The sequence below is a fragment of the Tamandua tetradactyla genome, chromosome 15, assembly GCF_023851605.1.
Source record: "Tamandua tetradactyla isolate mTamTet1 chromosome 15, mTamTet1.pri, whole genome shotgun sequence".
NCBI classification, from domain to species: domain Eukaryota; kingdom Metazoa; phylum Chordata; class Mammalia; order Pilosa; family Myrmecophagidae; genus Tamandua; species Tamandua tetradactyla.
In genome coordinates, this window is record NC_135341.1 from 49,214,243 (window position 1) to 49,239,138 (window position 24,896).

General features: G+C 36.4%; 1 protein-coding gene across 5 annotated transcripts in view; it reads right to left on the reverse strand.

The window, feature by feature from the left end:
• Window positions 1-24,896, reverse strand: part of OXSR1 (oxidative stress responsive kinase 1) — a 165,778-nt gene that overhangs the window by 85,295 nt on the left and 55,587 nt on the right. For all 5 annotated transcript variants that reach the window (XM_077129787.1, XM_077129789.1, XM_077129790.1 and 2 more), the window contains one exon: window positions 5,106-5,161. In XM_077129787.1, the coding sequence (XP_076985902.1) occupies window positions 5,106-5,161 (56 nt within the window). The remainder of the gene's footprint in view (window positions 1-5,105; window positions 5,162-24,896) is intronic.

Consider the following 24,896-nt stretch of genomic DNA (forward strand, 5'->3'; position numbering starts at 1 on the left):
ACCTCATCAAAAACCAAATCAATGAATTGAGGGAGGATATAAAGAAGGCAAGGAAAGAACAAAAAGAAGAAACTGAAAGTCTGAAAAAACAAATCACAGAACTTATGGGAATGAAAGACACAGTAGAAGAGATGAAAAGAACAATGGAAACCTACAATGATAGATTTCAAGAGACAGAACATAGGATTTCTGAACTGGAGGACGGAACATCTGAAATCCGACAAGAAACAGAAGCTATAGGAAAAAAAACGGAAAAATATGAGCAGGGACTCGGAAGTGAAAGACAATATGAAGCGCACTAATATACGTGTTGTGGGTGTCCCAGAAGGAGAAGAGAAGGGAAAAGGAGAAGAAAAACTAATGGAGGAAATTATCACTGAAAATATCCCAACTCTTATGAAAGACTTAAAATTACAGATCCAAGAAGCGCAGCGTACCCCAAAGAGAATAGATCCAAATAGACATACTCCAAGACATTTAATAATCAGAATGTCAGAGGTCAAAGAGAAAGAGAGGATCTTGAAAGCAGCAAGAGAAAAGCAATCCATCACATACAGGGGAAGCCCAATAAGAGTATGTGCAGATCTCTCAGCAGAAACCATGGAGGCGAGAAGACAGTGGAATAATATATTTAAATTATTAAAAGAGAAAAACTGCCAACCAAGAATTCTATATCCAGCAAAATTGTCCTTCAAAAATGAGGGAGAAATTAAAACATTTTCAGACAAAAATCCACTGAGAGAATTTGTGACCAAGAGACCAGCTCTGCAAGAAATACTAGAGGGAACACTAGAGACAGATACAAAGACAGAAGAGAGAGGTGTGGAGAAGAGTGTAGAAAGGAAGACTATGAGCAAAAGTAAAAAGAAGGAAAATTAGATATGACATATAAAATCCAGAAGGCAAACTAATAGAAGAAAGTGCTATCCGTGCAGTAATAACACTGAATGTTAATGGGTTAAACTCTCCAATCAAAAGACATAGTCGGGCAGAATGGATTAAAAAACAGGACCCATCTATATGCTATCTCTACTCAAAGGACACGAGGCCAAGGACACAAATGGACATTTACACACCAATGTTTATAGCAGCATTATTAACAATTACGAAGAGATGGAAACAGCCAAAATGTCCATCAACAGACAGTAGACTAAACAAACAGTGACATTTACATAAGATGGAATATTATGCAGCTGTAAGACAGAATACAGTTATGAAGTATGTAACAACATGTATGGACCTTAAGGACATTATGCTGAGTGTGATTAGCCAGAAACAAAAGGACAAATACTGTATGGTCTCACTGATATGAACTGACATTAGTGAATAAACTTGGAATATTTCCTTGGTAACAGAGACCATAAGGAGATAGAAATAGGGTGAGATATTGGGTAATTGGTGCTTAAGGGATACAGATTGTGCAACAGGACTGAACATAAAAACTCAGAAATGGACAGCACAATATTACCTAACTGTAATACAATTATGTTAAAACACTGAATGAAGCTGCAGATGAGAATGATTGAGGGAGGAGGGCTGGGGCATAAATGAAATCACAAAGAAAGAGACGATAAAGATTGAGATGGTATAATCTAGGAATGCATAGAGTGTATAATGATAGTGACTAAATGTACAAATTTAAAAAATGTTTTTGCATGAGGAAGAACAAAAGAATGTCATTACTGCAGTATGCTGAAAATAGATGGTACTTAATAGTTTAAAATTTCAACTAATGTGTGAGATTAAAGCAAAAAATGTTTATTTGGTACAAATCTATACTTTGACTAGTGCATCTCCTAATATAACTTATGTAGATAGTTGACTGAACACCTTAAGTACATGGAACTTTGTATAGGACATGAGATTTTGTTGGTTTGTCCAGGTAAAGCCCTGATGAATCCCAGAGCAATTTGATCAGTAAGTGGAAAAGTATTTACAAAGTCCCCTTCGGGGAATGGTGAGAACAGGGGAAAACTCAACTTCCCCAAGTTGAATTCTTGATATTCCCACAAGCAGTGTGGACAACCAAAGCTGTGGGCTGAGCCCCCAGTCTTGGCGTTTGTTCATGTGAAGCTGGACCCCACAGGGGATAGGTCAAGCCTACTTGACCTAAGAGAGTCACCCCCAAGAGAACCTCTTTTGTTGCTCAGATGTGGCCTCTCTCTCCAACCAACACAGCAAGCAGACTCACCACCCTTCCCCTGCCTAAGTGGGACATGACTACCAGGGGTGTGGATCTTCCTGGCAGCGTGGGACAGAAATCCTGCAATGAGCTGAGATTCAGCATTAAGGGAATGAGAAAAACTCTAGAATGAGCTGAGACCCAGCATCAAGGGATTTAGAAAACCTTCTTGACGGGGTGGGGGTGGGGGGTAATAAGACAAAGTGTCAATGTGTCAATGGCTGAGAGATTCCAAATAGAGTCAAGAGGTTATCCTGGAGGTTATTCTTATGCATTAAGTAGATATCACCTTGTTATCCAAGATGTAATGGAGAGGCTGGAGGGAACTGCCTGAAAATGTAGAGCTGTGTTCCAGTAGCCATGTTTCTTGATGATGATTGTATAACGATATAGCTTTCACAATGTGACTGTGTCATTGTGAAAACCTTGTGTCTTATGCTCCTTTTATCTACCTTGTCAACAGATGAGAGGAACATACGGAATAAAAATAAATAATAGGGGGAACACATGTTAAAATAGATTTAGTTTGAAATGCTAGTGATCAATGAAAGGGATCAGTAAGGGGTATGGCATGTAAAATTTTTTTTCTTTGTTATATTTTTCTGTTGTCTTTTTATTTCTTTTTATGAATTGATGCTGATGTTCTGGGAAATGATCATGATGATGAATATGCAACTATGTGATGATATTGTGAACTGCTGAGTGTATGTGTTGGGAATGTTTGTGTTTCTTGTAATTTTTTTTTAATTAATAAAAAATTGAAAAAAAAAAAAAAAACAGGGCCTTTGAGGAAGGAAGAAAAGTATATTCAGTACATTCAGTTCTGCCACTAGCTGATCTTGGGGAAGTTACTTTCCATCCCTAGGCTACAGTTTCTTCATATGCAAAAAGGGGATAATTAACAGTGTTGATCCATTAAGATTGTTTTCCAGATGAAATGAATCAACGATATACTTAGAATAGTAACCTGGAATGTACTAAGGACTCAAGAGGTGTTCAATGTTCTTACTACCAATTAGTGGGAAAAGCTATGCCTTAAAACACTTAAATATAAAAAATACATATATATATACACATAATGCCTTTTAAGCTTAATTATGAGATTATTGAATTAAAAATCTACTAAATGCCTTAAATAGCTTTAAAATGTACAGAATTCTGAAAATGTTCCATAAATTAAAAAAAAAATTTTTTAGCTAGTACACCTCTCTTGTTTCCAAGTATGATTTATAAACCTTGAGGATTCGAAAGATTTAGTTAGCTAAGGGATGTGAGTGAGAATATCTCTATTTTATCAAAACTACCCTGTCAAATAACTACACAGACATAATACCAAGGAAAACAGTCAATCCAACCATAAATTTCAGAAAAGAAATTAAGTAGCAACAATACAATTGTGACTGTTGCCTTAAAATGCCAACTAAAGAGAAACTAAACACATTTCAAAAAAATTTTAGCTCCTCTGTTAAGACCATTTAGGTTAAAGTACAAGATAAACTTTGGTGTCTACTATGTGACAGGATCAAAAGTTGTGTTTAAGAGCGACACGGTCTTTGTCTGGGAACAACGTATAATGTAGTAGATTGAATCAGTCAATTACAATATAATATGATGTTATTTATACTACGGTGTGAAAAATATTATAGCCACAAATGTTCTAAATGTAGCCTTGGTTAAAATCAGGAATACCAAATCCACAAGTTTCAATAGCAATTAATGAAAACTCTGAGTAAAGAATATGCTGGCACAAAAGCTTTTAAGAACTAAAACACTAAATTAGGCATGACCTTAAAAGGAATAAACAAGAATATATACTTATTTAAAGTTTTTACAAATAAATCTATGCTTTTTACTTAATTGTATCATTATAAAATTACATTTGAAAGAAATTCACCTTTGAGATTCTACTTTAATTACAATGGTTTAGTTACATGAGTCTTAAGATAAAGCTTACATAGCTTGTTTTACATGTTGGGGGTATCTGAATTTATTAATCAAAAGTGTAATATTGGGCGGGCCACGGTGGCTCAGCAGGCAGAGTTCTCACCTGCCATGCCGGAGGTGAGATTCCCAGTGCCTGCCCATGCAAAAAATAAATAAACAAAAAATAAAAGTGTAATATTTAACTCACTGCCTAAAACCTAACTAATCTTATCAAAACTGACCCATACATCCTCACATTTATGGCCAACTGATTTTTGACTAGGATACCAAGTCTACTTAGTGGGCAAAGAATAATCTCTTTAACAAATGGTGCTGGGAAACTGGAGATATATATATATACAAAAGAACTAAGATGGAGCCATACCTCACACCATATACAAAAATTAACTCAAACTGGATCAAAGATTTAAATATAAAGAACCCAAACTATAAGACTCCTACAGAAAACAACAGAGCAAAGTATCCTCAGGTGATGGTTTCTTAGACTTTATAAAAAAGCATGAGCAACAAAAGAAAAAATAGATAAATGGATTTCATCAAAATTAAAAATATTTGTGCTTCAAAGGACTTTATCATGAAAAAGTAGAATAGTCTACACAATCGGAGAAAATGTTTGGAAACCATGTATCTGATACGGGTTTAATATCCAGAACAAATAAAGAAATCCTTGATTACAAAGATTTTTGATTATTTGTCCTTCAAAGGAAAGAACAGAATGTTATGAGAATTCATAGCAGAAGAACCTAATGGGGGTAATGCGTAAACAACTGGAAGATGAGTAATGGTCAGAAAAATGTCTAAGATCAGAAATGAAGGATGAGTAATACAATATATCTTGGGAGCCAGCAGGAATATGTCAATGTAGTATGCTTGAATAGAAAAGAGATGGTCTAGGGAACAGGAAAGAAAACCAAAAAAGGAGCTAGTTATTGTGGTTCTATTGGTCATTAAATCAAAATGAAAAGATATTAGTTATTACCTGCAATCTGTACTGAGCCATCTTCTCCAAGAAGAATATTTCCAGCTTTAACATCTCTTCAAGGAAAAAAAAAAAGGGTTACACATCAAAAGCAACATCAGCAATATTTAAATATCCTATTTTGCATTAGAATATCAAAACCAATAGAAAAATTATAAAAATTTTAACCACTTGTACCAAAATCCAAACATTAAACAGAAAGCTACAGTAGTATATAGTATTTTATGATAATATCTAGAAAATTCAAAGTGCTTAAATTAGTCTTGTCTGGGATGGGAGTGGCCAAATGTTCTCTTCACCTACTTTTTGAAATAGTGATTTTTTTCTACATCCTAATACATGATGAATTTTTTAATGATCAGTATGTATTTGAAAATGGAGACTATTCTATACTTTGAGGCATAGAGATAAAAATTATTCAGACTCTCTACATGTTTATTATAAACTGTAACAACTCAATATATGAATATATTCTTATTATAAAAACCTAAACATTACTAAAAAGGCCACAGTTCCTTTGACCACCATTTTCAAGTGTAATATCTTCTCCAAAATTTTCAACTGCTATCAGTCTGGTTAATAGAAAATGTCCCTATGATATATCTGGCCTTTCCCCCAACCTGAATAATGCTATACTAACCATACAAATCTGCAACTTGCTTTTCTCATGCAATGTATCAGCAGTATCTAAAAGTCCTCAAATCCTATGAGCAGCAAATGCACCTGACGACCTAAGAAACTCTCACAACATACAAGGAATGTACAAGGGGGGTTCACTGTAGCACTGTTTATAACAACCAAAAAATGGCAACAACCTACAAAGTCAAAATAGCAGAATGGTTAAATAAATTCTGTTACAGCCAGGAAATGGAACAAAGTCAGTCAACGTATTAACATGAAATGCCCTCAACACTGCTTTAGTTTGCTAAATGCTGCTGAAATGCAATATACCAGAAATGGAATGGCTTTTAAAAAGAGAATTTAATAAGTTACAAGTTTACAGTTCTAAGGCCTTAAAATTGTCCAAATTAAGGCATCCAGAGAAAGATACCTTGATTCAAGAAAGGCTGATGTCTGTCACATAGGAAGGAACGTGGCTGGCTCTGCCAATTCCTTGCTCCCAGTTCTGTTGCTTCCAGCTTCTGATTCCAGCAGCTTCCTCTCTGAGTGTCTGTGGGCCTTCATCACTTAGCTTCTCTGGGACAAAACTGTGGATTATGGTTTGCTTAGCATCTCACAGGAAGGCACATGGTGACATCTGCTGGGCTCTGCATCTCCAATCGTTCGTGTCCAGGCATCTGCTCCCTCTGTCTCAGCACTCCAAGAATCTCCAATCGTCTGTGTCTATGTTGACTCTGACCTTTCTTCAAAACGTTTCCTCTTTTAAAGGATTCTAGTAAAACTTAATTTAGACCCACCTTGAATGGGCAGTCACATCTTCATATAATCAAAAGGTCTAATCCACAATTGTCACATCTCCATGGAAAACAATCCAACCAAAAGGTCCTACCCTACCAATATTAAATCAGGATTAAGAAAACAGGGCTTTTCTGGGATACATAATTTCAAATCAGCACAAATACACACTTTTAAGTAAACAAATGAAACAGGAGTAGAATGCATTTTGTATGACACTATTAATGTTAAACATAAACACATTCTTCTGTACCTCCAAAAGGAAAGCAATGGTTCCTTCTGTGGAGGGGAACAGGATTGAAATCAAAGGGAATAGTTTGATTATTTTAGGGGACTTGTATTCATTTTTTTAATTAAAATAAATATTAGTAAATAAAAGAAAGGCAGCTTTTGCAGCTGGGCAAGAAAGAAAACAAGGCCAGCTCATGGAGACAAGCCTTTCTTGTCATGAAAAGGAACCACTGAAAAGTACAACACTTAATCCTTTTGCTACCTCTGTCTTTTTTTCCTCTATCCTTAAATGTAACTATCCCTTGGTAAACAATGAAGTTTCCTAACTCAGAAGCAGCACTGTACTACAGTATACAGTACCTTCCCTGAATATATATAGTTGAAGAAAAAAGAACATGTTACCGAGTATGCTGTACCACCTATAAACCCAAGCGATTTATAGGATGTTTTGTCAGAGGATGACTTCACAGAATGGAGACTAGCCAGCTTTGCTCCATGAACCTAAAGTCTCTGACTCTAGATATCACCGCTAGAAGAAAACTGAGGAGGACACTGCCCTTCCTTGGTGACAAAGATCATCCAACTAAGTCAAACTACTAACTCCCAACTCACTTTTATAAGCTCATCTGGAATGACAATTTAAAACCCAATGAAAAGTAAAAGCATGATTTAGTCCCTCCCTCCCCTGTGTTTTTGCAACAGGCTGCAATGAAGTGTTAGCACAGTGTATTAAATAACCATGTTTCTGGGTTGGTTTCCCCCATTTCACCAAAAGTTAGATGATCTGGACCTGTTCCTCTATTCTTTTTCCCATCACTGCTCTTAATTAACATAATGACAGGAGGTATCTTCCAGATATTCATCATATCTATTTAAGTAGTAAATAGGCGGCAACCTGCTTCAAATCCTCTATTGGAAAGATGTGGAGTATAAAATAATAAAGAGAAAATGTCAACTTAACAGTAAAAGAAACTAGACTGTCCCTTCTCCTACCACCCTAACCCCCTCTCCCCACCTTCTAGTATTAGGGTTATAAACTAATACTATACAGCCAAAGAATGGGCACAATCTGACTATCCATGAATAGGAGACCAGTTAAATCTAATGGAATAAATATACATCTCTGTGTGTTCATATGGAACAATCTCCAAAAATACTCTCAAGGGAAAAAAGAATATGATGTATAGTATGTTGCTCTTTGTGTTTGGAAAAAAAAAAAGCAGGTAGGAGAGTGATATATAATATAAATTATGTTTATATAAGCAAAAATCTCTCTCAAAGGAGTCGCAGAAAGTGGCAATTTTTTTTTTGAAAGAGAATATTTTTTACAACAGTTTTAGATCTATAAATAAAAATTGAGAAGATAGGGCAGAGAGTTCGTATATAAACTGCACTCAGTTTCCCATTGTTATTAACATCCAACACCTGTATGGTACTTCTGCTATAACTAATGCATCAGTATCAAAATATTTTTATTAACCGAAGTCCACAGTCTATTCAGATTTCCTTCATCTTGGCCTAATGACTTTTTCTGTTCCAGGATCCTGTCCACAATACCATAGTACATTTGATTTTCAGGTCTCTTTAGGCTCCTCTTGACTGTGACAAGTTCCAGATGGGCCTTGCTTTTGACAGCCTTGACAGTTCTGAGGGGTACTGATCAATTATTTTGTAGGATTCCCCTCTATTAGGATTTGTCTGCTGTTTTTCTCATGATTAGACCAGTATTGTGGGTGTGGGGGAGGAAACAGACAAAAATTCCATTTTTATCATATCGAGGGGACATAGTACCAATGTGATTTATCACCACTGATATGGAAAAGACTTGTGTTTTACTACACACCATTTTTTAATTAGAGAAACTGTGGGTTTATAGAACAATCATGCATTAAAATACAAAATCCCTATATCTACATACTATTTTGTACCATTTAATTTTTTAAAACCTTGTATATGTATTATCTGTTCAAGTTAGTTGGCTTAGAGAGAGAAGCCACATCTGACCAACAGAGGGTTCTCTGGGGGTAACTCTTAGGCATAATCATAAATAGGCTTAGCTTCTTCTTTGTAAGAATAAGTTTTGTAACGGCAAGCTTTAAGATTGAGGGCCCATAGGCCTCCTTTCTGAAGATAATGGTGAAAGATGAGAGGATAAAATAGTAATTTTTCCTCAACTGATAGACAAACCGGAAATAGTTAATCTGCTCAAATTACCTCATGAAATTTTACCTGACAGGCAGACCCTTGAATTTGGTGGAGTCTATCAGTCAGGGCCACTGGCAGAGGTATGATTATACTGCAGGTTAGAGCAGTTAACACTGAGCTTGTGACTTGCCAGTCAACAGGATATCATCTAAAAATGGTTTGGACAACAGACAGTAGAGGCACTTGGAATTTTACATGAAGACATAATCTTAAAAATCACCACTTATGTTAATAATATGGTGGTATATGGGAAAAAATATACCTAATACAAACTACAGACAATAGTTAAAGGTAATCTCTCAGTATTCTTTCATCAGTTGTAACAAAGATACTAGTCCAAAGCTAAGCGCCAATAATGGGGGGGAAGGGGGATGTTGTTAGTTTGCAAACTGCCAGAATGCCATATACCAGAGCTGAAACAACTTTTAAAAAGGGAATTTAATAAGTTACAAGTTTACGACTTTAAGTCTGTAAAAATGTCCACAGTAAGGCATCCAGGGAAAGATACCTTAACTCAAGGAAGGTTGATGGGTCAGGAACACCTCTATCAGCTGAGTAATCATGTGGCTGGCATTTGCTGGTCTTCTGCTCCTGGGCTCCACTACTTTCAGCCTCTGTTACTGTGGAAGTTCCTCACTTTGCTTTTCCAGGGCTGACTTTCACCTCTTGGCTTCCCTGGCTCTCTCTAGGTTCTGGCTTGCTTAACAACTCATGGCAACGTCTGCTGGGCTCCAAGCATCTGTCATTTCTGTCAGCTCTGTCATTTCTGGCTCTCTCTCCAATGTTTTCTCTTCTAAAGGACTCCAGTAAACTAATCAAGACTACCTGCAATGGGTGGAGCCACATCTCTGTGGATATAATCTATTTAAAAGTTTCCAGCCTATGGCATCGAATCAGGCTTAAAAGAAATGGCTGCTCCCACAAGATTAGATTAGGATTAAGATGCCTTTTCTGGGACATATAATAGATTCAAACTGGCTAAGGGGTATAAAGGGTATGTAGTTTTTCTTTCTTGGAGTAGCATGTTCTAAAACTGATTGCGGTGAAGAATGCACAACAATATCATTATACAGAGAGCCACTGATTATACACTTTGGATGGATTTTATGGTGTGTGAATATCTCAATAAAACTGCTTTAAAAATAAAATCACCACTTAGTCCTTCAACAAACACACAAGCACAAAGGCCCAGAAAAGTAAGTGATCAAAGACAACCTGCAAGTTATAAAAATGAGATTTCAATGAGCAATCAGAATATGTAGAAGAAAGGCAAGGCACCATTTTCCCTTAAAAAAAGACAAACAAACTGAAAAACCTGGCAGAAGTTACTCTTAGAACACAACATTAAACACAAATAAGTGAAATCAGCCACATATAGAAGCATCCCACTTTAGAAAAAAATGACATTCTTTCTAGTTGTCCAAATTTTCCAACTTGCTTTAATCTTACAAAGGAAAATGAACCACTTTTTATGGGATAAAGAACAACTGACTCTAAGGAATATATATAAATCAGGAATCTTAGAACACTGAAACTATATTCTTAAGGTTTTTCATCTAAAATTGTACTTGTTTTTGTATCCAATTAAAACAATATGTTAACAGTTCATTTAAAAAGGGATATAACCAAAGGGTAAAATTTGAGAGTGTATTTCCACACTATCAAGAGGAAAAGGTGCCCTAAGAAACACAAGTCCAGTCCTCTGGATGGATATAACCCTGTGGATAAATGCTCTGATACTAACAATCAACACAGTTTAATCAACTACCTCAGTTTCAATTTCATGTCCATCAAGGACTCTTCTGAAAGAAAATGTGCCATCTTCTTTTATTTAGTACATCCATATATCCATCTTTAAAAGTCAAAATTTTCACTTCAGAACACTGGTAAAAGCATATTCTTTTGTCTAGCCCTTTTACGTTTACAGAATTTCTATAGTCAGAGTAAAACTAACCCAAAATACAAACTGAAATACACAGTAAGGTCGCTATCTTTTTTAGAAAGCAATGAGTTGATTCATACCAAGTTCAGGGACAAAGAAATTCAGGCTCTGCTTTGCTCTATCTTTATTTACCTACTTTGTAAAATATATCAACTCATTTAGTTAAATGAGTATAATCCTTTTTAAAGTTACCTAAGAGGCTGACATTTAAAAAGCATTATCTTGACACACTGTCACTGCTAAAAATCTTTGACATACTCATTCAAAATTGCCTTTAGAGTCAGCTTATAAGCCACTGAAAAAATTTACTTTATAGACCCATCTCATAAACTTGAGCAATCCCCTAAATTAACAAGGCTCATTTTCTTCATCTACAAATTGAGATTAATAATAGCAGTGTTATTACCCAAGCATGTGGCAATAGCTAAATTAAGTTTCTTATTTAGAAGTAAATTTTAAGAATACAAAATGTTAATATAACAACTTTTTTTCCCACTGAGATTTTCTTTAGGGATTTCTTTAGATAGTACAAAAGTGTATTCATTCTTAGGACAATTTCAAAGCAAAAAAATACACTTGGAAGGAGAATGTCTTCTGGCTATGAATGAGTGCAGAGATTTGTGAATGTTCCAACCTAAAAAGAAACTATAAAGCTAGAAATCAACCAAAGGCAAACAACAATCTAAGAAGAATTTATACTTGAAAAATTGCTGAACTTCAGGTAAGAACAGTAGAAATCTGTGGTGTTCTGACCTTAGGCTAGTCCATCCTCCTCTATCCTCCAGTGTAGAAGTTCCACTATGGTGGAATAGGCTAAGAAGACTGGGGCTTCTCTGTCACAGTTGAAAGGGGCTCACTTCTTCCCCAAGTGGAGAATTCTTGATATTCTCACAAGCAGTGGGGACAACCAAAGCAATAGGCTGAGCCCCCAATTTTGGGGTTTGTTCATATGAAACTTAACCCCGCAAAGGATAGGTCAAGCCTACTTAAAATCAGGCTTAAGAGTCACCCCCAAGAGAACCTCTTTTGTTGCTCAGCTGTGGCCTCTCTCTCCAGCCAACACAACAAACTTACCGCCCTCCACCTGTCTATGTGGGACATGACTCCCAGAGGTGTGGACCTTCCTGGCAACATGGGACAGAAATCCTAGAATGAGCTGGGACTCAGCATCAAGGGATTGAGAAAACCATCTTGACCAAAAGGGGGAAGAGTGAAATGAGACAAAATAAAATGTCAATGGCTGAGAGATTCCAAACAGAGTCGAGAGGTTATCCTGGAGGTTATTCTTATGCATTAAATACATATCACCTTATTAGTTAAGATGTAATGGAGAGCTGGAGGGAACTGCCTGAAAATGCAGAGCTGTGTTCCAGTAGTCATTTTTCTTGAAGATGACTGTACAATGATATAGCTTTCACAGCGTGACTGTGTGATTGTGAAAACCTTGTGTCTGATGCTCCTTTTATCTACCTTACCAACAGATGAGTAAAACATATGGCATAAAAATAAATGATAAGGGGAACAAATGTTAAAATAAATTTAGTTTGAAATGCTAGTGATCAGTGAAAGGAGGGGTAAGAAGTATGGTATATATGAATTTTCTTCTGTTGTCTTTTTCTTTCTTTTTCTGAATTGATGCAAATGTTCTAAGAAATGATCATGATGATGAATATGCAACTATGTGATGATATTGTGAATTACTGATTATATATGTAGAATGGAATTATCATATGTTTAGAATGATTGTTGTTATATATTTTTTTAATTTAAAAATTAATTAAAAAAACAAAAAACAAAAAAAAGGGTGGGGTTCACCTGATTTGAAGTGGTGGGCAACACTCACATCTAGTGGTCACTGTTAGTGGAAGTGACTTTTTAAAGGTTGGCCAGGAAAAGAGGGTCAATAATACGGCTTACTTTGCTTGTAGTTATGGTCCAAGCTGGAACAAAGAAAGACATTCCTGGAAAGGATGCACATATGCACAGCAGAGACAGAGAGATCCTTGTTATTCATATACTTCTGGCCAACACTGAGGATGTTTGTATGAGCACAGGTGATTCAAAAGGGCTCAAACAAAGTAAAACTCAAGGCAAACCTGAAACTAGTCTGAGCTTTCAAAGTGCTTCCCACCCCATAGAAAGACCCACTGGTAGGGACAGAAACCTTACTGGATCAAAGTATTTGAGCACAACCTCTATCTAATCACTGGCTGAACACTGAGCTACACAAATGTACCAGCAAAACCTAGGAAACCAGGCTTAAAAATAAATAAATAACAAAACTGAGCAGAGTTTTGTTACATCAAGAACAACAGATCAAGAACAACAGATTTCATAGACTGAGCACAGACAAGTTAATAAACAAAGAAACAATTGGAAAAACAGGATCATCAACCACCTTTGTGTGACATGTGTGTGGGGTGGGGAGTGGTGCTATCAGAATTCAGAGTTTCTACAAAATTTTATCTAAAATTTTCAGTTTTGAGCAAAAAATTAGGAGCCATACACAGAAAAATAAAAGCATAATCATACTCAGGAAAAAAACAATAGAAACTGTTTCCAAGTGTACCCAAATATAGGATTTAGTAAAGACCACAAGTAAATAAATTACAGAGATATTTGCACATAGACACATAAAATTATTGAAAGCCAAATACAACAGAAAATCTTAAAAGCAGACAGAGAAAAACAACCCAGTGTAGGAGAAAAAGCCATACAATTAGTAGACGTCCTCAAATTAGAATCGTGGAAGTCGAAGGTGAGTGAGATGACATGTTCAAAGTGCTGAATGAAATTATCGAACCAGAATTCTACATCCAATGAAACTATCCTTCAAAACAATGAAGGCCAATTATATACCAACTGTTCTCCCCTTCCTTTTATTAAAAAAAGCCAGTTTCCTTCTGGCTCACGCCACCTAGCTATACTACTTTGTCTTCCTCTTTGTGGCTGCCACCATGCAATTTCTTAGTTATTCATTATAATTTTGCTTTCCAAATTATCTTGTCATTATTCTAAGAAACTTCAACAACCACACAGACAATTCAAGTAATATTTTGCTTCTCAGTTCACTGACACCATCTCCAAAGACTGTCTCTTCCATTTCAATTCAATCCTCTCCTTTCTCAGTGTTTGACCCTGTCATCACCAAAACAGATCCAATTTCAAAATTTTTACTTCACGCACTCCACTCTCTCACAACAACCTCCTACCTTTCTAGATAATTATTTAACCACTAAACTTCACTGATATGTGGATGTGTGTATATTTATCTCTAATCCACTGACTCATCTTGCTTTTTTCATCATCTCCATTATGTTTTTCACCATTTAATGTCACTCTCTTGCTGGCAATCTGATTCCCTGCTGTCCCTCTGTCCTACCAGTAGCCCAAGCCCCAAGCAGGACATCTCTGACAAAACTAAAAAACAAAACCTAAAAAAAAGTGATTTTTAATATAAAGAAAGCTCAGACAGTAATAAAAAGGAGTAAGATTCAATACAAAAATAGGCGAATGTTACAAGCACATAAATTGCTCCATATAAATTTATGTTCAACTTCATTAATAATCCAAGATGTTAAAATTAATGCCATTGTTCATCTATCAAAATTAAAATTGATATTGAAAATTACATTAGATGAGCTAGAAAGGGTCTAATGAAACTACTGTTCTCATATACTGATAACGGGGTTGTAAATTGAGAACATTTCTGAAAAGCCATTTGTGATACCTTTTTAAGATTCTTTAAGTGTATTTACTCTTTTACATCTTGACTTTTTATACAAATCTAATTTTTAAATAATAAAAATCTCCAAGTAAGATGTTCACCACATGTTGAAAACGACAAATATAAAGTATTTAGAAAATGTTTACCCAAGCCATAACAACCTGACACATTACATACTCACAATCCAAACTCAAGAACAAAATACAACTAAATAAAATTGTAGCACTTTCCCAAGTACAGAGATTAGTTCCTGTTCTAAAAAAGATGGCATAACTTTACTTTTCCTTGCCCGTCCCTTTAAATACACTAAAATTTTCAGAAATAATTCATCAAATAGGACTCAGAAAGATGGAAAGAGGAAGGCAGAGTGGCTAGAGATATCAAAACTTGAATGAAGAATACTATGACAGCAATTTTCCTGGGTTTCTTATAATATCATGTATCTCAGTTTGGGTACTAGAGTCCTCCAACCAAAAACTATGAACACGCGTAGGGAAAAAAAAGCCTAAGAATTGCTTGCTTTCTTTGGCTGCAGAACCAGAAAACAGATAGCATAGCAGAGTCCTATTAAGTAACCATCCCTACTCCCACACCCCCACAACTCCACACCTGGAATTGCAGGTGGGTAAGCCTACTATCTCCAAACCAGCAGCATCAACGAAGACCAGAAGGGGAACTCCATCCTTGGCCCCATACCCAGCATAGCAGGCAAACGCTTGCTATCCAGATTGACAGCACCAGTAAATCAAGCTGGCATATCCCAACCTGCTACATGGTAGCTAACGGCAGCCCAGGAAAATATCTTTCAACCTACAGGCAATATCTGCCAAGAAGTGAATTGCAGCCCTTGGGACACCAGGTAGCCCACTAGGCAGGCCTGCCATCTCCTACCCTCCACCTAACACAACCAAGCCCAGGGAAGTGCATTCTATTCCCATGGGCGCCATCAGCAAATACTGCACGGGAGCCCTGTGGGACCTAGTGAGCAAAGAAGACCAAACCATCACTGCAGGGGATCTAAAAATTAAATTGCCATTGGAATTACAGCCAATAAATGTAGGCCAGAACCTATATACTAACTGCCAGAGTAACAGCCTGCCTAAATAGATAATTTAAATAGGAGAGCGAGTCTCCTTAAATAATATCCAAAAACCTAGGATGCTATTTAAAACACCACTTATACCAAGAACCTGGAAAAGAGAAGATAATTAACTGAATGCCAACACAGGTATGAATCAGATGGTGGAATTGCGTCACAAGAATTTTAAAACATCTACTATAAAAATGTTTCAACGTGCAATTATGGATTCTCAAAACAAATGAAAAACAGAAAATCTCAGCAAGGAAACAGAAGGAAAAAAAAGAAAAGTTATAGAACTGAAAAATCACAATAAACCAAAATAATAAAAAAATTTATAACTCACTGGATAGGTTCTATGGCAGAAAAAAGATGACAGAGAACAGAATCAATGAACTCAAGAACAGATAAACAGAATTTACTTATCTGAATAGCAGAGAAAATAGAGAAAATGAATTCTCAAAACAAATGAAAAAGCACTTAAATAGAGAAAATAGACTGAAAAGTAAAAATAAAGTCACAGGGACTGTGGTACAGTAACACAAGATCTAGCAGTTGTATAACTGGAATTCCAGGAAAAAAGGAGAAAAGAGACTGGGGTTGAAAAATTACTCAAACAAATGGTGGAAACCCCCACTCCCCAAAATGTGGTATAAGACAAAATACTACAGATTCAAGAAACTTAGCATACCCCTAAATAATATAAACCCAAAGAAATGGACATCAAAACACATCATAGATAAACTTCAGAAACACAAAGACAAAGAAAAAATCTTTAAAAGTAGCCAAAGAGAAATAACCTATACCAGTTCAAATAACAAATGCTAGGAAAGAAAAGAGCAGTTAACCACAAGTTCTGTATTGAATCAAATTGTACTTTATGAATGAGGGAAAAATAAAGACGTTCTCAGATGAAGGAAAATCAATTTCATGGACAACACAGATTTCGACAATGTAGAATTAATCCATCATCATCTGATTTCCTGCCATCTCTACTAAGGGACCAAAGAGCCAAAAATACTAAAACAACAAGATGTCATACAGTTGTTAAAATGTTATTTTACAAAGAACTTTTAATAGTTTGGGAAAATACTCAAAATACAATGTAAAACAAAAAGCAGCAGACAAAATTACATTCACAGCCTTCTTTTTTATTAAAGAAGTTATGTGTTTAAAGAACATGCAAAAAAAAAAAAAGAAAGAAAGAAAGAATACCACATACCACCCAAAAGGTACTAACACCTTGCACTGGTGTGGAACATTTTTTACAATTTATGAAAGCACATTATTATAATTGTATTGCTAACTCTATTCCATGGTTTCATTTAGGGTTCAGGGCTCACTGTTTTGGGGTAGTATAGTTCCATGGATTCATTTTTATTCTCTTACCATATATACAAGCTAAAATCTCCCATTTTGACCACATTTAAATATATATTGAACTGCTTCTAATTATGTAAATTCATAACACTGCACCTAGAATCACTACTTTCCATTACCAAAATATTTCCACTGTTCCAAGTAGGAACGCCATACATTTTAAGCCTTAACTTCCCATACCCAATCTCTATGCAATCCTGTGGTAACCTAATTCTGCTTTCTTATTAAATTATATTCTTAATGTATTCTAATTATAATTAGTTCACATCAGTGAGCTCACATAGTATTTTTCTTCTTGTGTCTGGCTTATTTCACTCAACACGATGCTACCAGAATTCATCGACTATGTCGCATATACCAGGACTTGATTCCTTTTTATAGCTGGGAAATTTCCGATTCCTGACAATCTCTTGACTAGTAATTGGTGTCTTGAAATCTTCTATTTTTACTTCAGATAATGCAGACAGAGTTTGTATATTTCTAAGAATTTCTCCATTTCATCTAGGATATCTAATTTATTATAATCCAGTTGTTTAGAGAATCTTTTTTTGTTGCCTGGGCAGGCATCGGGAATTGAACCCGGGTCTCTAGCATGGCAGGCAAGAACTCTGCCTGCTGAGCCACTGTGGCACGCCCTAGAGAATCTTCCTTTTATAAAAATATTTGAATATCCATAGGCATATTCAAATAAAATATATAAACAATCATTGTAATGCCAGACTGTTCATAAACCAATTTAAAATAAAAGCAAGAAAAAAAATCTACACAGATATCAGAGTTTCTTAGATTCTAAATATTAAACACTATCTTACATACCATTTGATTAACTATCAAAACTGTGTACATTCTGAAAATATCAAGTAGAAAGTTATTACAAATATCAATGTTGCTACTACAGTTGACCAAACATTTTCAAATTTATTTTAGGAATTTATTTTATCTAATATTACTATAGCTGCCTATAGTTTTGTTTTGTTTTTTATACAGTTTCTTTTTTGTTGTAAAATACAGCATATATATACAAAGTAAAGAAAAGAAAAAGCAATAATTTTCAAAGCACACTTCAACAAGCAGCTACAGAACAGTTCCCAGAGTTTGTCATGGGCCACCGTTCGTTCATCTCAGATTTTTCCTTCCAACTGTTCCAAACTTTACTAGTCATAATAATGAACTAGTATGAATCATATAATATCTGTTCTTTTGTGTCCTTCTTGCTTCACTCAGCATTATATCCCCAAGATTCATCCATGTTGTCATGTTTTAGAAAACCATTTTGTCGAACTACTGCATAATATTCCATCATATATACAGACCACATTGTATCTACTTGTCTGTTGATGGGCACTTGGACTATTTCCATCTCTTGGCAATTGTTAGTAGTGCTGCTATGAACATCAGTGTGCAAATGTTTCTTTGTGTCACTGCTCGTAACTCTTCTGGCTATATACTGAGTACCGGTATTGCTGGGTCATAGGGCATACATGAAAAACCCATAGCCAGCATCATACTTAACGGTGAGAAGGCATTTCCCATAAGATAGGTAAAGAGACAAGGATGTCCACTGTCAACACTATTATTTAACATTGTATTAGAAGTACTAGCTGGAGCGATTAGACAAAACAAAGAAAGAAAAGGCATCCAAATAGTAAAGGGAGAAGTAAAACGTTCATTATTTGCAGATGACATGATCCTATATGCAGAAATCCCAGATAAATCTTCTGTAAAACTAGTTGAGTTACTTGAGCTAATAATTAACAAATCCAGCAAAGTGGCAGGATACAAAATTAAAGTAAAAAAATCAGTAATGTTTCCATACACAAGCACTGACTATCTGAGGTGACAACTAAAGAAAAAACTCCATTCAAAATAGCAACCAGAAGAATTAGATAATTAGTGTTTTTGCATGAGGAAGAACATAGGAATGTCATTACTGCAGGGTGCTGAAAATAGATGGTAACCAATATTTTAAAATTTCAACTTATGTGTGAGACTAAAGCAAAAAATGTTTACTTGGTATACAATTTATATTTTGACTAGTGCAGTTCCTAACATAACTTATGCAGATAGCTTAATTGAACACCTAAGTACATGGAACCTTGAGTAAGACCTGAGATTTTGTTGGTTTGTCAGGAGTGATGCCCTGATAAATCCTAGAGTGATTTGATCAGTGAATAAAAAAGTATTTACAAAGTCCCCTTCAGGGAATGGTGAGAACGGGGGAAAATTCAACCACCCCAAGTTAAATTCTTGATATTCTCACAAGCAGTGTGGACAACCAAAGCTATTGGCTGAGCCCCCCAGTCTTGGGGTTTGTTCAAATAAAACTTAACCCCACAAAGGATAGGTCAAGCCTACTTAAAATTAGGCCTAAGAGTCACCCCCAAGAGAACCTCTTTGGTTGCTCAGATGTGGCCCCTCTCTCCAGCCAACACAACAAGCAAACTTACCACCCTCTCCCTGTCTACGTGGGACATGACTCCCAGAGATGTGGACCTTCCTAGCAATGTGAGACAGAAATCCTAGAATGAGCTGAGACTCAGCACCAAAGGATTGAGAAAACCTTCTAGACCAAAAGGGGAAAGAGTGAAATGAGATAAAGTGTCAATGGCTGAGAGATTCCAAACAGAGTCGAGAGGTTATCCTGGAGGTCATTCTTACACATTAAGTAGATATCACCTTGTTATTCAAGATGTAATGGAGAGGCAGGAGGGAACTGCCTGAAAATGTAGAGCTGTGTTCCAGTAGCCATGTTTCTTGATGATGATTGTATAATGATATAGCTTTCACAATGTGACTGCGTGGTTGTGAAAACCTTCTGTCTGATGCTCCTTTTATCTACCTTGTCAACAGATGAGTAAAACATATGGAAGAAAAATAAATAATAGGGGGAACAAATGTTAAATTTAGATTGAAATGCTTGTGATCAATGAAAGGGAGGATTAAAGGGTATGGTATGTATAATTTTTTTTTCTGTTTTCATTTTATTTCTTTTTCTGTCGTCTTTTATTTCTTTTTCTGAATTGATGCAAATGTTCTAAGAAATGATCATGATGAATATGCAATTATGTGATGATATTGTGAATTACTAATTATATATGTAGAACGGAATGATCATATGTTAAGAATGTGTTTCTTTCTTGTCATATATTTTTTTAAATTTAAAAATTAATAAAAGAAATAAAAAAAAAAACAAATCAGATATTTAGGAATAAGCCTAAGCAGGAATGTCAAGGACTTATACACAGAAAATTATAAAAATATTGCTAAAAGAAATAAAAACTAACCTAAATAGATGCAAAGACATTCCATACCCATGGCCAGGAAGGTTGAATGTCATGAAGAGGTCAATTCCATGCAAACTGATCTACAGTTCAATGCAATATCAATCAAAATCCCAACAGCCTACTATGAAGACTTGGAAAAGCTGGTTATCAAATTTTTATGGAAGGGAAAGATACCGAATAGCTAAAGATATGCTAAAAAAGAAGGGGAAGGTGGGAGGATTATCACTTCCTGACTTTAAAGCTTACTATAAAGCCATAGTGGTCAAAACAGCATGCTACTGGCACAAGGATAGGAATGACCAAAGGAACAGAATTAAGAGTGCAGAGATTGACCACCAAATTCATGGACATTTGATTTTAGATATGGCCCCCAAATCCACTGAACTGGGACAGAATAGTCTTTTCAATAAATGAGCGTGGAAGAACTGGATTTCAATACCATAAGCATGAAAGAGGACCCCTACCTTACACCCTATGCAAAACTTAACTCAAAATGGATTAAACACCTAAATGTAAGAGCCAGTACCATCCATAAAACTTCTAGAAGAAAATATAGGGAAACATCTACAAGATCTAGTGACGGGGGTAGTTTCTTAAATTTTATACCTAAAGCATGAACTGTGAAAGAAAAAACAGACAAATGGATCAAGATCTCAAGATCAAGATCAAGAGCTCCTGTGTCTCAGAGAATCCTCTTACAGTCTTTTTTATTTCAGTGGGGTTGGTAGTGATGTCACTCTTTACATTTCTAATTTTTGTTACTTGTATCCTCTCTTTATTCTGGAAAACTGAAGTGATTAAAGCCAACCTACAACCTCTCCTCTCTTTCCACCACACCCTCAGCAGGGAGAGTCTGCTGAACTTAAAGCTACTGCATCAGCTTATGCTGGTGGGACCTGCAGGCAGAAAAGTGCCACATACTGGGCAGGAAAAGAAAAACACAAAGTCCAGAGCCTTCATAGGAAAGCCATTTAATCTTTTGAGTCTCACCCTCAGGGAAAACTGATGCAGGTGGCTCTTTCCTCCTGAGAGGACACCAGTTTAGTCTGGGAAAATCTTACTGGGGTTTATAATACCTAAATAGACTCTCCTAAGGGGTAGGGAAAAGACACCATATAGGCAGGGCAAGAAACAAAAAACAGGAACTGAAAAATTCTGATCTATTAAACAAAACCTAAGCTAGAGAAGTAGAATAAGTTGAACTGAAGGTCAAAGAACAAACAGAAAAAATGTCATCCAGCGACTCATAGGTCTGGACCAAGATGGCGGCTTAGCAATATGTACAATTTAGTTCGTCCCCCAGAACAACTACTAAATAACCAGAAACAGTACAGAACAGCTCCTGGGGTGACGCCAGTGAACGGACACACAGCGTATCCCAGTCTGGACCAGCTGGACCAGCTGTGAGCACCCCCAGAACCGTAAGTTCCCCAAGTGTGTGGTGGCTGGTGCCCCTCCCCCACAGGCTGCTTCCCAGAGGGGAAAGGAAAGAGACTTTACCAGCAGCAGGGACTGAGACCAACCAAACGCCAATTGTGGAATTAATTAACAAATTCTGACTACTGAAAATAGGCCAGCTCAGGTGAACCTGGTCAAAGTGGAGGTCACTCATTTTTGCCCTGGCACAAAGGGAGCAGGGATGACAGAAACAGAAAAAGAAAAGAAATAGAAGTTTTGTGACTGTGTTTCTACAAAGGACTGACTGCCTTTGGATACAGTGGCAGGGCTTCTCAGGCTACAACTGCCCTAGGCATAGGCAGACAAGCTTGTTTGAGGGTTTGTCTGGAGCTGGTGCCTTCCCCAGGGGAGGGGTGAGGCCCAACTCAGGTGGAATCCCTCCATCAAGGAATTCAGACCCCAGGGCTTGGTAATTTGAAGCCATTAAAACCAGCCTAAAACCTCTCCTCTGTTTCCACCATGCCCCCAGAAGGGAGAGTCTGCCAAAGTTAAAGGTACCGCATCATCTTATGCTGGTGGGACTTGGAGGCAGACAAGCGCCACATACTGGGTAGGATAAGAAAAACAGAGCACAGAGAATTCACAGGAAATTTGTTCAACCTACTGGGTCTCACCCTCAGGGAAAACTGACGCAGGTGACTCTTTCCTCCTGACAGGACACCAATTTGGTCTGGGAAAATCCGGCTGAGGTCTATAATACCTAGGTAGACCCTCCTAAGGGTGGGAGGAAAAAGGCACCATACAAGCAGGGCAAGAAGCAAGAAAGGAAGAACTGAAAATTTCTCCTCTGTTAAACAAAACCTAAGCTAGAGGTCCAGAAAAAGGTGAACTGAATGTAAAAGAACAGATACATAACAAATTCATCCAGCAAGAAAACCCTAAATAAAAGAAGTGAAATCAATCTCCAGAACAAACTAATTGAGGTAATTAACTGCCTAGACACCAGCAAACAATAACAAATCACACTGGAAAAACTGAAGATACGACCTAGTCAAAGGAACAAACCAACAATTCAAAGGAGATACAGGAGCTTAAACAATTAATTCAGAATATACAAACAGACATGAAAAACCTCATCAAAAACCAAATCAATGAATTGAGGGAGGATATAAAGAAGGCAAGGAAAGAACAAAAAGAAGAAACTGAAAGTCTGAAAAAACAAATCACAGAACTTATGGGAATGAAAGACACAGTAGAAGAGATGAAAAGAACAATGGAAACCTACAATGGCAGATTTCGAGAGACAGAACATAGGATTTCTGAACTGGAGGACGGAACATCTGAAATCCAACAAGAAACAGAAACTATAGGAAAAAAAATGGAAAAATATGAGCAGGGACTCGGAAGTGAAAGACAATATGAAGCGCACTAATATACGTGTTGTGGGTGTCCCAGAAGAAGAGAAGGGAAAAGGAGGAGAAAAACTAATGGAGGAAATTATCACTGAAAATTTCCCAACTCCTATGAGACTTAAAATTACAGATCCAAGAAGTGCAGCGTACCCCAAAGAGAACAGATCCAAATAGACATACTCCAAGACATTTAATAATCAGAATGTCAGAGGTCAAAGAGAAAGAGAGGATCTTGAAAGCAGCAAGAGAAAAGCAATCCATCACATACAGGGGAAGCCCAATAAGAGTATGTGCAGATCTCTCAGCAGAAACCATGGAGGCGAGAAGACAGTGGAATAATATATTTAAATTATTAAAAGAGAAAAACTGCCAACCAAGAATTCTATATCCAGCAAAATTGTCCTTCAAAAATGAGGGAGAAATTAAAACATTTTCAGACAAAAAACCACTGAGAGAATTTGTGACCAAGAGACCAGCTCTGCAAGAAATACTAGAGGGAACACTAGAGACAGATACAAAGACAGAAGAGAGAGGTGTGGAGAAGAGTGTAGAAAGGAAGACTATGAGCAAAAGTAAAAAGAAGGAAAATTAGATATGACATATAAAATCCAGAAGGAAACTAGTAGAAGAAAGTACAACCCATGCAGTAATAACACTGAATGTTAATGGATTAAACTCTCCAATCAAAAGACATAGTCGGGCAGAATGGATTAAAAAACAGGACCCATCTATATGCTGTCTCTACTCAAAGGACATGAGGCCAAGGATTCAAATGGACATTTACACACCAATGTTCATAGCAGCATTATTAACAATTACCAAGAGATGGAAACAGCCAAAATGTCCATCAACAGTAGACTAAACAAACTGTGACATTTACATAAGATGGAATATTATGCAGCTGTAAGACAGAATACAGTTATGAAGTATGTAACAACATGTATGGACCTTAAGGACATTATGCTGAGTGGGATTAGCCAGAAACAAAAGGACAAATACTGTATGGTCTCACTGATATGAACTGACATTATGAATAAACTTGGAATATTTCCTTGGTAACAGAGACCATAAGGAGATAGAAATAGGGTGAGATATTGGGTAATTGGTGCTGAAAGGATACAGATTGTGCAAAAACTCAGAAATGGACAGCACAATATTACCTAACTGTATTACAATTATGTTAAAACACTGAATGAAGCTGCATGTGAGAATGATAGAGGGAGGAGGGCTGGGGACATAAATGAAATCAGAAAGACAGATAGATGGTAAAGATTGAGATGGTATAATCTAGGAATGCCTAGAGTGTATAATAATAGTGAAATGTACAATGTACAAATTTTAAAAATGTTTGTATGAGGAAGAACAAAGGAATGTCATTATTGCAGGGTGCTGAAAATAGATGATAATTAATACTTTAAAATGTCACCTTATGTGTGAGACTAAAGCAAAAAATGTTTATTTGTTACAAAATTTAGATTTTGACTAGAGCATTTCCTAATATAACTAATGTAGATAGTTTGATTGAATGTCATAAGTACTTTGAATCTCAGGTAGGACATGAGATTTTTGTTGGTGTGTCCAGAGTGATGCCCCAATGAATCCCAGAGTGATTTGATCAGTGAGTGGAAAAGTATTTGCAAGCCCCCTTCGGGGAATGGTGAGAACAGGGAGAAATTCAACTTCCCCAAGTTGAATTCTTGATATTCTCACAAGCAGTG